The sequence below is a fragment of the Oncorhynchus mykiss genome, chromosome 17 (genome assembly GCF_013265735.2).
Source record: "Oncorhynchus mykiss isolate Arlee chromosome 17, USDA_OmykA_1.1, whole genome shotgun sequence".
In the NCBI taxonomy this organism is placed as follows: Eukaryota; Metazoa; Chordata; class Actinopteri; order Salmoniformes; family Salmonidae; genus Oncorhynchus; species Oncorhynchus mykiss.
In genome coordinates this window covers 77,832,878-77,847,222 of record NC_048581.1, presented here as the reverse complement: position 1 = coordinate 77,847,222, position 14,345 = coordinate 77,832,878, and the positions used below count along the sequence as shown (strand labels likewise).

At 41.6% G+C, this 14,345-nt stretch overlaps 1 protein-coding gene across 10 annotated transcripts in view; it reads left to right on the top strand.

The window, feature by feature from the left end:
- LOC110494609 (band 4.1-like protein 1) overlaps nt 1–14,345 on the top strand; it is a 185,058-nt gene that overhangs the window by 109,236 nt on the left and 61,477 nt on the right. For all 10 annotated transcript variants that reach the window (XM_036950702.1, XM_036950700.1, XM_036950706.1 and 7 more), the window contains exons 5-7: nt 11,898–11,940; nt 12,498–12,573; nt 12,967–13,185. In XM_036950702.1, coding sequence (XP_036806597.1) covers nt 11,898–11,940; nt 12,498–12,573; nt 12,967–13,185 — 338 coding nt within the window. The remainder of the gene's footprint in view (nt 1–11,897; nt 11,941–12,497; nt 12,574–12,966; nt 13,186–14,345) is intronic.

Below are 14,345 nucleotides of genomic sequence, written 5' to 3'. Positions count from 1 at the left end.
TTAAGTTCCTCGGCGTACACATCACGGACAAACTGAAATGGTCCAACCCCACAGACAGCGTGGTGAAGAAGTCGTAACAGCGCCTCTTCAACCTCAGGAGGCTGAAGAATTTTGGCTTGTCGTCAAAAACACTCACAAACTTTTACAGATGCACAATCGAGAGCATCCTTTCGGGCTATATCTTCGCCTGGTATGGCAACTGCTCCGCCCACAACCGTAAGGCTCTCCAGAGGGTAGTGAGGTCTGCACAACGCATCACCGGGGGCAAACTACCTGCCCTCCAAGACACCTACACCACCCGATGTCACAGGAAGGCCAAAAAGATCATCAAGGACAACAACCATCCGAGCCATTGCCTGTTCACCCCGCTATCATCCAGAAGCCAAGGTCAGTACAGGTGCATCAAAGCTGGGACCGAGAGACTGAAAAACAGCTTCTATCTCAAGGCCATCAGACTGTTAAACAGCCATCACTGACATAGAGTGGCAGCTGCCAACATACTGACTCAAATGTCTAGCCACTTTAATAATAAAAATGTGGATGTAATAAATGTATCACTAGCCACTTTAAAAAAATGACACTTTATATAATGTTTACATATCATATATTACTCATCTCAAATGTATATACTGTACTCTATACCATCTACTGCATCTTGCCTATGCTGTTCGGCCATCGCTCATCCATATATGTACAGTATATGCACATGTTTTTTATTTTTTTTTATTTTTTATTATATTTATTTTTTATTTATTTATTTTTCATTCCTTACACTGGTAGTTGTTGTGAAATTGTTAGATTACTTGTTAGATATTACTGCATGGTCGGAACTATTAACATCTGCTAACCATGTGTATGTGACCATTAAAATTTTATTTTATTTGATAGAGCGCAGCGGTGATTTTGCGCCAGCTTCTTGTTCAAAACCATTTGCACTTTTATGTTTATTGTGGTATAGCGTGATATAAATGGAATTCAATATAATTCCAATTCAATAACCCAAATGCTATACCCTGGGTATAGCTACATATCGGTGTGTTTCATCATAGAAATAGATCCATTCTATTACGGTTTTATTGGTAGGCTATTGGGTTTCGTGGTTGTAAATGGAACTGTACGTATTGGGAACATATTTATGTTAGGCTGGCATTGCTTAATTGATTACGTGGGTGGATTTTGATTCACTGAAGTGTATTTTGCCATATCACAATGTGTTTCTGAAGGGGACATATATATAAGCCTATTTATTTGGTAAATTTGCTTTTTGTTTACTGAGTTTGCTTATTGTTAATTTAACTAGCCTAAATATAGATTCTGTCATGCCTTTATTGATCAGATATTTTATTTACTAGGCCTTCTGTATGACTTGGTACCACTGTTTTGTTCTGTTCGAATTCGCAGAATTCTAAACCAAACTGCTATTAAGTCATTTTGTTTGCACCTATTACAAACAACCTATGTGAATGCAGCCGTTCGCACAACTGTCTTACCAAAATAATGCAAACTAAATGCTGAAACTGGTAGCCTTACTTTCAGCATTTAGTTTGCATTATTTTGGTAAGACAGTTGTGCGAACGGCTGCATTCACATAGGCTGTTTGTAATAGGTGAATTACACTATATATATTATATATACAAAGTTAGCCATACCCATTCCTGACGTGTGTATAAAATTGAGCACACAGCTATGCAATCTCCATAGACAAACATTGGCAGTAGAATGGCCTTACTGAAGAGCTCAGTGACTTTCAACGTGGCACAGTCATAACATGCCACCTTTCCAACAAATCAGTTTGTAAAATTTCTGCCCTGCTAGATCTTCCCCGGTCAACTGTAAGTGCTGTTATTGTGAAGGTGAAAAGTCTAGGAGCAACAATGGCTCAGCCGCGAAATGGTAGGCCACACAAGCTCAAAGAATGGGACCGCCAAGTGCTGAAATGCGTAGCGCGTACAAATAGTCTGTCCTCGGTTGCAACACTCACTACCGAGTTCCAAACTGCCTCTGGAAGCAACTTCAGCACAAAAACTGTTTGTCAGGAGCTTCATGAAATTGGTTTCCATAGCCAAGCAGCCGCACACAAGCATAAGATCACCATGCGCAATGCCAAGCGTCGGCTGTAGTGGTGTGAAGCTCGCCGCCATTGGACTCTGGAGCATTGGAAACGCATTCTCTGTAGTGATGAATCACTCTTCACCATCTGGCAGTCCGACGGACAAATCTGGGTTTGGTGGATGCCAGGAGAACGCTACCTGCATTCTGCCAACTGCATAGTGCCAACTGTAAAGTTTGGCAGAGGAAGAATAATGATCTGGGGCTATTTTTCATGGTTCAGGCTAGGCCCCTTAGTTCCAGTGAAGGGAAATCTTAACGCTACAACATACAATGACATTCTAGAAGATTCTGTGCTTCCAACTTTGTGGCAACAGTTTGGGGAAGGCCTTTCCTGTTTCAGCATGACATTGCCCCGGTGCACAAAGCAAGGTTCATACAGAAATAGTTTGTCGAGATCGGTGTGGAAGAACTTGACTGGGCTGCTCAGAGCCCTGACCTAAACCCAATCAAAAACCTTTGGGATGAATTGGAACGCCAACTGCGAGCCAGGTCTAATCGCCCAACAGTCCCTGCAGAAATGCTCCAACATCTAGTGGAAAGCCTTCCCAGAAGAGTGGAAGCTATTATAGCAGCAAAGGGGGAACCAATTCCATATTAATGCCCATGATTTTGGAATGAGACATTCGACGAGCAGGTGTCCACATACCTTCGGTCATGTAGTGTACCAGAGCAATTAAAAAAAACTGTAGCAGTTACAGAACAACATGTTGTGATCTGATTTGTCACAAACGGTTGAGGTTTTGGAGCCAGTTCTGTCTGGAGAAGAGAATAAATTGTGTTTCTGTGTGTGGTGTGTGCGTGCATGTGTGTTTATGTGTGAGAGAGTCTGAAACAATAGAGGTAAATGCTGAAAGATGTTATTTCTCACAGCATAGGTACCTCTGAGAGCAGGTAGGTCTCCTCTTCAATATCAGGCTTATCTCATGGTAGCCTATACTGTCTGGGGTCCTCAGTGACTCTCAGCCAAACAATATGTGATTAAAATGTCCTTCCCAGCTGGCACATTCCATGGTTAATTTGAATTTGTTTGAATGTACGTTTTTGGGTTCCAATTTGTTTTTGGAATGAAGTCATAAGTTTCCTGTCCGGTAAAACTTAACGTTTTTTTAGATGTTCTGAAAACAGAAGTGAACATTTAGTCTGTTCTGGGAACATACAATTTTAGGTTGCAGGGACACTGCTAGCTCAGGTTAATTGTTTTGAACTCCAAGCACAGATAAGATACATGGAAATTAATTTGATTTGCTTAGGCATAAATCATACAAAATATTGTGGCACAATAAATCACTGAGATGCACAAGGCCATCAGACTGTTAAACAGCCACCACTAACATTGAGTGGCTGCTGCCAACACACCGACTCAACTCCAGCCACTTTAATAATGGAAATTGATGTAAAAATATATCACTAGCCACTTTAAACAATGCTGCTTAATATAATGTTTACATATCCTACATTACTCATCTCATATGTATATGTATATGCTGTACTCTATATCATCTACTGCATCTTTATGTAATACATGTATCACTAGCCACTTTAAACTATGCCACTTTGTTTACATACCCTACATTACTCATCTCATATGTATATAATGTACTCGATACCATCTACTGCATCTTGCCTATACCGTTCTGTACCATCACTCATTCATATATCTTTATGTACATGTTCTTTCTCCCTTTACACTTGTGTGTATAAGGAAGTAGTTTTGGAATTGTTAGGTTAGATTACTCATTGGTTATTACTGCATTGTCAGAACTAGAAGCACAAGAATTTCGCATTAACATCTGCTAACCATGTGTATGTGGCAAATAAAATTGGATTTGATTTGATTTGAGATTCAAGGATGGAGATAGCATGCCATGTTTTTTTATATTCATACAAAGCTGTTCATTGTAGTCTATTTAAACAGACCCAATTTAAAAGGAAACAAGCACTCATTAAGATCAGGTGTGGCCAACAAAACTAAACACAATAAGATAGAGGGTGTTTAGTTGATGCTGAAAAGGGAATGTACTGTGTATGTTTTTACATAACATTCTTAGAATGTTCTTTGAATGTTACTATAGTTTTCTTGTGATATTTTATGGGAAGTTTTCTTAATGTTCTTGGAACAATTTGGGAACATGACTTTAAATGGAACCATGAGGGAACTTGTAGGAAACGTTACTCTGAAGTACACCAGTTGAATTATTTTATATAATATATAAAGTATGCTGTTGCATTGAACTCCGACCTTGCTGGGGACCCAGAGAAACAGTGTTGCACCAGTGCCTAGAACCATTACCAAAAATGTAATTCAAGGTAACTATGTTTGAACTTTTAGGAAATGTTCTGTTAAAGTAATGTTCTGTAAAATAATGTTATTTTGTCAATTTCTTAAAGATGCACTATGCAGAATTCCTTCGCCGTTTCCTGGTTGCAAATATTCTATTAGTTTGCCTAATTCCAGGTTATGTGACAAAACAAGGAAGCATAGTGTAGATAATTATTGTACCATCTAAACTGCTGTGAAGTACCTGTTCCATAACCAAAAAATATTGTATTTTCAGTCTTTTGACGCCAAAACGAAACTTAAGAATGGGAAGCATAGAAATAGCACACATAGAACAGATCTACCTTTTCTTAGACTTCCTTTCAATGGGAATGACAGCCCTATAACACTTTGTTTATTCAGTTTTATACACAAGACAACACAAAACAATATATATACTCAACTAGAAAAAATACTACAAAAAAATTGCTTTAAAGATACCATACTTTAGAGAAGTTAAACACACTGGGCAGAAGGCTACAAAAGTTAAAGAGCAATCTGTAGTACAGGGACAGAGCAAACACCTCACCATTGTTCCTGTAAACAGTCAAGTGATAGGGGTGGAGAAATGCAACCACTCACAGACTGTCATGGAAAACCCACCGACCATCCACTGGACCAAAAATAACATTTACAATGCTTTAAAAGAAGAAAAAATATATAATAATTGTATGTAAGTGTGAACAAAATGTAAAAAAAAAACAGGGCAAAACAAGCTCACATTATAGTCTCTAACCGGCAAGATGAATAAGGCATCCGCAGGTCACAATCAATAAGCACATCATCAACCTTAATGCCCCCCCCCCCAAAAAAAAACAGAAAGAAATGCTCATCCAAACCTTAAGTCACAGGGGAGTCAAATACAGACTTATTTTTGTTTTAATATGAATGCCATCACTGGATGGACTGTTTAAAGTAAGACCGGAATGGAGCCCAAGCCTCATAAAACAGTTTGGGGTTCCCACGTGTATTGAATATATTTTTTTCTAGTTTCAGAGAGCACAACACATCTCTCACCCAATTTTTATAAGATGGGGGAGCTGCCATCTTCCAGTTCTGTAGTATTAGCTGTCTAGCTAAAAGAGTTGTATAAGCAACAGCGTCCAACTGGATTCTTGACAGGGGGGTACCTATGGGCAGTACTCCAAAAAGGGCTGTAAGGGGAGAGGGATCTATAACAGTGTCATATATGTCAGAGAAACATTTAAATATTAATTCCCAGAAACCTGACTGTTTATGACAGCCCCAAAACATATGCAACAGTGTGGCTGGTTCCGTTTTACATCTGACACTGAGATTGATCCAAACTCTTTAAGAACAGATAAGGCAGTTGGCAATGAGGTATCAAGGTTAGAGATGAACAAAAGTAGGTTGTCAGCATACAGCGAGACTTTCTGCTCTAAGCCCGTCCTGATTATACCTTGAATGGCATCATTAGAGCATAGTCCAATGGCGAGAGGCTCGATTGCCAAAGCAAACAACAGGGGGGAGAGTGGACAACCCTCTCTGGATCCGCGGTGCAAGGGAAAATAGTCAGAGGACAAGTTGTTAGTCCGTACCAAAGCCACGGGGGAAAAATAAAGAATCTTTATCCACGCAATGAATTTGGGGCCAAAGCCAAATCTATAAAGGGCAGCTGTTAGGTAGTCCCACTCAACACGGTGAAAAGCTTTTTCTGCATCAAGTGAGACCACCATCTCCGCGTCCCCCGATGCTGGGGAGTACAGTATATTCATAAGGCGTCTAATATTGAAAAACAAATGCCTATTTCTCACAAAGCCAGTCTGGTCAGAGTGTATTACTTGGTGCAGTGAACCGTCCATACAGATGGCTGACAGCTTGGCTAGGATTTTGTAAGTTTAAAAGCGAGATTGGGCGATAGGATCCACATTCCAGGGGGTCTTTGTTTTTCTTCAATAGTAATGAAATTGAAGCCTGATAAAGACTAGGCGGTAGGGTATTAAGGTGAGGTATTAAGGCACTCTGCAAATAATCGAGAAGAGAATGGGCAAAGCAGACCAGAAAACGTCCTGTAAAATTTGGTTGGAAAACCGTCCGGACCCGGTGATTTACTACTTTTCATTGCGGACACTGCTGTTGCAATCTCCTCCGGTGTAAATTCTTCTTCTAGATAGTCATGGGTGTCTGTATCAATTGAAGGCATATTCAAGCCATTAAAGAATGAATCAATCAGCAAAGGGTCTTGAGGATATTCAGAGGTGTATAGCGCAGAGTAAAATTGTTTGAATTGATCATTGATCTCTTTATGTATAAATGTGATGGCAACAGACAGACAAATAAGGGTCCTTATTTGTGGGATTAAACATGAGGCCTCAGATTTACGGATCTGATGTGCAAGGTGTTTACTGGCCTTGTCGCCTTGTTCATACACTCTGTATCGAGCTCGCAAGAGTAACTGTTCAGCTTGCCTGGTAGAAAGCTCATCAATTTCAGATTGGAGGAAGGATCTGTAGGGGAAGGATCTGTAGCATACTTCTCATCCAATGTGGCTATGGATTCGTTCAGGTCCTGAAGTTGCTGAGAGCAAACTTTGTTTTGGTTGGCTGTATAAGAAATAATTTTGCCACGTAGGTATGCTTTGAGAGACGACCTATGGTAGAGCAGAACATACAGTGGGGCAAAAAAGTATTTAGTCAGCCACCAATTGTGCAAGTTCTCCCACTTAAAAAGATGATAGAGGCCTGTAATTTTCATCATAGGTGTACACTTCAACTATGACAGACAAAATGAGAAAAAAAATCCAGAAAATCACATTGTAGGATTTTTTATGAATTTATTTGCAAATTATGGTGGAAAATAAGTATTTGGTCACCTACAAATAAGCAAGTCCCTACGCATCCTAAAATGCTCACCAGTCCTCAAGTGAGTCTCATGTAGAAATGCAACATTTGCATTCAAACCCTTTTTGATTTGTGTCAGCACCCTCTTACGCTTCACGGGATTGTTAACCCCTTTGATGTCCCATTAAATGTTCTTGATCGTATTATCTCGGCAACCCTGAGCACTCCCGTGATACAACCCTGTCATTAGAGCATAGAGTGGAAAAGCAATGAGTACCCAAAAACCCCAGAATAACTTGTCTCTGAGTAATAATGTACGGTGCAAGATATTTGGAAAAAGTACAGAAAAAAAACTAAAAAGACAGAATGACAACATTAGAACTCAACCTCACAAACGAGGTACAAGCCTAAATAGAACATGTTCTCTTCGCACAGTATGTCTGTGAGAGTGCAGTGTTAAACCTAAACCCACAGTCCCGCTTATCCACAGTTCGCAAGCAACAGTTGCTGATCTATGAGCAAGTTCAAGACTTCTTGATGTGACGTTGAATGTGAGCCATAGCCTCATCCAGAGACTCAAATGTGTAGTCTTTACCATTATGAGATAGCCATAAACGGGCCAGGAATCGCAGTCCATACTTCACACCTGGATGGTCCGTAGCAGTCATTTGGCCTGTCCAAAAGCTGCGAGCAGCCTGGAAACAGTGGGGGAGTAGTCCTGGTAGATGGAGAAGCTCTGTACTTGAAAGCTCAGTGGTATTGGGGGCTCGTCAGAGAATCTCCATCTTCTCATGGAAAAATTGCACTCAAAGAATTATGCCTCTCACCATCCCGGGGCTTTGGGAGCAGCGACCGGTGAGCCCAATCAATCAGGGGCTTCTCATCTAAGGCAAGACCATCCTTCAGCAGCCCAGAAATTAAATCCGTGGCGCGAGGCATTTCCCCTGACTCTTGGACCGATACCAGTCTCAGATTATTGTGGGGAGAGAATCCCAATAAACTCATACAACTCTCCTGCACCTTTTTGAAATCCACAGCCAGGCGTTTCACGTCAGCCTCCAGGCAGGTGGTTAAGTCGTAGACATTGGTTGCGGAGATCTCCAGTGCTGCAATCGTTGTAGTGTGCAACTTTGTTGTTGTTTTGATTGATGTGATTGCTGGCACTGTCTCATTCCACAGGATGGTTAGATCTGCTTTTAAAGTAACAGAAACCTGTATTCGGGCCTCAATTGTTGCAACTACCTCCGTTTTCATTTCAACTATCTCAGAGCGTAGTAGTTTGATGGCCTTGAGAATGTTCATTTCAGCGCCGCCAGGCCAAGCCGCACCCCCGGGTAAAGTGTGAGTCCCCGGGCTCTCAGACTCGGGAGAGGGATGTGATGAGAGTGGGTCTTGTGGGCCGGGTTTTCTCAAAGTCATTGAAAGCAAAGTAGTCTTGGTTTTTATGGAAAGGGATCATCAAACTAATATTTGAAAATAAATACGGTCCTGCTGCAAAATGTACATAAACTCTCACCAAGCTCTAAGAAACATGGTTTCAGCTTTAAATGTGCTGAGAATGTTTCAAAGCCAAGTAACTATCCTGAAACCATTCCCAGGGCGTTATGGGAAGATTGTATGCAAAATAACCCTAGGATAACCAGGCTCTCACCAAGCTCCAAGAAACATAGTTCTCAGACACTCCTCTCTGCCTCTCCTTGAGAATATTATCTCCACACCATTTGGGAGAACATTAATTGTGTTTATGATTGCTTTGTGAACTATGACTGCAGTCTACTTGTAGCAGAACAGTGAGAACAGTTGTTATTACTAATGGAGTGCTCTACAGAGAGGAGACAAAAGACCCAGGGCCTTTTTCGTAATTGAGTGATCTTTGGCCCAGGCCGACGTTAGATAGATTCTTGAGGATAATAAATTACTGCTGCTTATTAATGTGTTTAGCACGCTGATTTAACACTGGAGGACCAAAGCTTTTCTCTGCCCTAGTACCCCAATGGTTGAACCAGCTTCCCCCTGATGCTAGGACAGCGGAGTCCCTGACAATTTTTTGAAAACGTCCGAAACTCTCAAATGTCTGAAACACTTCTAATAGTATCTGAAATAAGACATGTCAGTCTAGTCATGTCATTCCCCCCCCCTTTCCTACTAGCTCTGACTTTGCTGATATATTGAGGAAAATGTACAGTCGTGGCCAAAAGTTTTGAGAATTACACAAATATTAATTTTCACAAAGACTGCTGCCTCAGTTTGTATGATGGCATTTTGCATATACTCCAGAATGTTATGAAGAGTGATCAGATGAACTGCAATTAATTGCAAAGTCCCTCTTTGCCATGCAAATCCCCCCAAAATATTTCCACTGCATTTCAGCCCTGCCACAAATGGACCAGCTGACATCATGTCAGTGATTCTCTCATTAACACAGGTGTGAGTGTTGACGAGGACAAGGCTGGAGATCACTTTGTCATGCTGATTGAGTTTGAATAACAGACTGGAAGCTTCAAAAGGAGGGTGGTGCTTGGAATCATTGTTCTCTGTCAACCATGGTTACCTGAAAGGAAACCGTCATCATTGCTTTGCACAAAAAGGGCTTCACAGGCAAGGATATTGCTGCCAGTAAGATTGCACCTACATCAACCATTTATCAGACCATCAAGAACTTCAAGGAGAGCGGTTCAATTGTTGTGAAGAAGGCTTCAGGGTGCCCAAGAAAGTCCAGCAAGCACCAGGACCATCTCCTAAAGTTGATTCAGCTGCGGGATTGGGGCACCACCAGTACAGAGCTTGCTCAGGAATGGCAGCAGGCAGGTGTGAGTGCATCTGTACGCACAGTGAGGCAAAGACTTTTGGAGGATGGCCTGGTGTCAAGAAGGGCAGCAAAGAAGCCACTTCTCTCCAGGAAAAACATCAGGGACAGGCTGATATTCTGCAAAAGGTACAGGGATTGGACTTCTGAGGGCTGGGGTAAAGTCATTTTTTCTGATAAATCCCCTTTCCAATTGTTTGGGGCATCTGGAAAAAAGCTTGTCCGGAGAAGACAAGGTGAGCGCTACCATCAGTCCTGTGTCATGCCAACAGTAAAGCATCCTGAGACCATTCATGCGTGGGGTTGCTTCTCAGCCAAGGGAGTGGGTTCACTCACAATTTTGCCTAAGAACACAGCCATGAATAAGAATGGTACAAACACATCCTCCGAGAGCAACTTCTCCCAACCATCCAGGAACAGTTTGGTGACGAATAATGCCTTTTCCAGCATGATGGAGCACCTTGCTATAAGGCAAAAGTGATAACTAAGTGGCTTGGGGAACAACACATCAATATTTTGTGTCCATGGCCAGGAAACTCCCCAGACCTTAATGCCATTGAGAACTTGTGGTTAATCCTCAAGAGGCGTGTAGACAAACAAACCCTACAAATTCTGACAAACTCCAAGCATTGATTATGCAAGAATGGGCTGCCATCAGTCAGGATGTGGCCCAGAAGTTAATTGACAGCATGCCAGGGCGGATTGCAGGGGTCTTGAAAAAGAAGGGTCAATACTGCAAATATTGACTCTTTGCATCAACTTCATGTAATTGTCAATAAAAGCCTTTGACACTTATGAAATGCTTGTAATTATTCTTCAGTATGCCATAGTAACATCTGACAAAAATATCTAAAGACACTGAGGCAGCAGACTTTGTGGAAATTAATATTTGTTTCACTCTCAAAACGTTTGGCCATGACTGTAATTACTACGACTAAGATATGTGGTTTATTCACCTAGCTATCTTAAGATGAATGCACTGTAATTCGCTCTGGAGAAGAGCATCTGCTAAATTACTCAAATGCAAATGGACCTCACCCGGGGTGTGTGTGTGTGTGTGTGAGAGAGAGAAAGAGAGAGAGTTTGTGGTTGGATCTCAGTTTATTAGTGTGTATTTTTGCAGGTGTGTCTATTTTTCAGGTTGTGTGTTCTGAAGTTGTCAGGAACACTTGTGGTTTTCCAAAGAAGTTGTTGGAGACTGCTGTGCTGTTTCAACCTTTTCCACTCCTGATTTCACTCTGGCAGAAGTGATAGTGACTGCCAAAAAAGCTTTCAGCCTTACTCAGCAGCTGGGATGTGCCACTCAGGCTCGGGATGCTGGGAAGTTCACTGTTTGTGGTTCGGCATACGGCTGTCTGCGTTATTAACCATGCAATAGGCATATTCACTCTTCCCGTTCAACTACATTAACAGTACACATTGTCAAAGGGCAGGGAATGATCTGAGAGATTTCACAAGGGAAACGAGGGTGTGCGTTGAAGGAGGACGTTTTATTAGCACAAGGCAGCAGGAGGAGTGTCAGAAACAGCGCCTCTCATGCTGAATGATGTCATTGTACAGATCTGGTGTGATACAAGCTGATAGGATATTAACTGGCCGGTGGTCATTTACTGTCACAATGGGCAAACAGATGCTGGGCCTGCCACTCTCATCTCCTCATGCTGAAAGTCTCAATGGGGGAGGGTTCCTCCTGCATCCCTCTCCTCCTCTTTCTATAGAACCATATGCAAATACTTTCACTAGAATCACCATCTGCAATTAGAGCTGCAGGGTGAATGAGTGTGTGGCAACAGGGTGTGCATTAGCCACTTCTCTCAGAGACCCCTGGGAATTCTTTCTGTCTCTCCTATATGTCTTTCAGAATTGGTTGGACCCCTCCAAGGAGATCAAGAAGCAGATGCGCAGTGAGTATCCTCGGCCCACACGCAGCACACACATGGTTCGATTCCTGAATGCTGATTGGCTGAAAGCTGTGGTATATCAGGCCGTATACAATGGGAATGATAAAATGATGCTATTTACTGGTCTAATTACGTTGGTAACCTGCTAAATACTTATGCAGTAGAATCAGAAGCTTTAGTCCCATTATGCAAGATGATATAATGAGTTTGTTTAACATAAGTGTATTACTATGCTGCTGCTGGAGCCTGTTCACACAAATAGATCTTTATTGTGACACATGTTATGGTGATTTTATGGCATGTCATACATGTGACCCCACTCTCTGAGGGTGTCTCAGGGGGAGTTGGGATACGCACATTACCAATTCCCACATGTGTTTTAATACATACTTGTACATGTGTGAAATAGGACAAATATAAGCACCCTCCTAATTATTACTATTATTATGGTTGTTATTATTACTACTGTTATTATTGCATGTGTGTCACTCACACCTTTGTGATACATGTCCAGTCCACATGGGGAGTAAACTCATCACATCTCCTGTGTCGCACCTCAGCTGCTCCCTGGCACTTTGCCTTCTCTGTCAAGTTCTACCCTCCAGACCCCTCCCAGTTGACAGAGGACATCACCAGGTACTGTTGTACAGCAGAGCAGTGTGAAGAGGCCCCCATAGCATTCTCACATACTGTTTTTATATACACACACACATGCTGTACATACATATAAACTGGCAGCACGCAAAGTCTCTCATGATTATCAGTTCTCACATTGAACTATCTCTGTCAAACAACAAACATTTGTACAGAAATACTTTTTACCATTGTAATCATTTACAGGGCATATTTCACTGCAAAGGATTCAAAAACATACTCTATTTACAGGTTTAGCTACATTTGGAGTTCCACTGGCTGTTATGGATTAACTCCTCAACATTCTCATTGGAGCTTGCCTTTGGTGAGACCTTATTTGAACTAGTCCCTCTCCCCTTGTCTTGCCCCCCCCCCCCTCTCTCTCTTTTATGACAGGTACTACCTGTGTCTTCAGCTGAGAGATGACATGTTGTCAGGCCGTCTGCCCTGCTCCTTCGTGACCCACGCCCTGCTGGGTTCCTATGCCGTGCAGGCCGAGCTGGGAGACTATGACACCGATGACCACGGTCCCGACTACGTCAGTGACTTCCGCTTCGCTCCCAATCAGACGCGAGAGCTGGAGGAGAGGGTCATGGAGCTCCATCGTAACTACAGGTAGGAGTTATGGTCAGGGTCAAGAGTATCTTCTGACCACCAGAAAAATGATAGGGCCATGACTATGGTCACATGATCAGAATAAATGCTCTTGGCCCAGTTAGATTTATTTCAGTTGCATGTTTGTAGTAAATCCATTGTGGTTACATCCAGTGGTGTAGTGGTGCCTGGAGAAATGGGTATACTCAGATCAAACGGCCCGCCTGGCAAAGGAAAGCGCCCTGTTTCAAAATTCTATGTTTTCCTATAGGTTTTTTCAGGTTTAATAAAAATAAAAAATAAAAATATGATGTCATTCGTCCACAACAATGCTCTTAATCAATATCAGGAAAACATTTTTGATATTTGGGAATTTTTGAGGGGGAGGGTGTAGTTGCCCTTTAATTCAGTTATGCACCTATCAAGAGACAGTTTGGCTAGCGGTGTTTCTATAGGCCAACTGTACAACAATGTTGGCCTACAGAGTACATGCGATGGCAGAGTTTGAAAAACAAGTGCCCTCCCATTGATACAAATCATCACGATATCATTCTGCCAGGAGACGTTCTTTGCAGTTAGCATTTAATTGGGAAGGTTTTTTGGGAAAGCCTTTAGAAATATTCATTCAAACAGAGCATGTTGACTGAATTGCACATCGCAAAGATTTAACTAAGTATAACAGGTAGAAAATAGCTGTTTTTGTAGGGTTTTTCTCAGATAACAACCAGAGCTGCGTCTCTATTGTCCAACACATTTAACCTCACAACAGTACTTAGTATTAGTGGCATCTTTCCTAATAGCATAGGGTGAAACGTTAAAAAAATAACTCACTCAGATTATGTGGTTAATAGCATGGAGCATCCACCTGCAATACATCCCAATACCTAAGACAGGTTAGGCCCCCTACCCCAAGGCAGTACTAAAGAAAAGACAATTATGCTTTAAAATAATGAAAATATATTGTCTGTTTTAGGCAACAACACAACAGGCATAATTTCAAAGTTCACAGAATAGCCTACTGTAATCTACCTCAGCTGCATGTGTAGCCTAGTTTGAAGACAACCATTGAAAACATAGCCATACAACCTAGCAGTCTAATGGCATTTATCTCAGATATCACAATAACAAACAAATAAACAAACAAAAAATAAAGAATGACAACTGTTACTGTGTTCATGGAG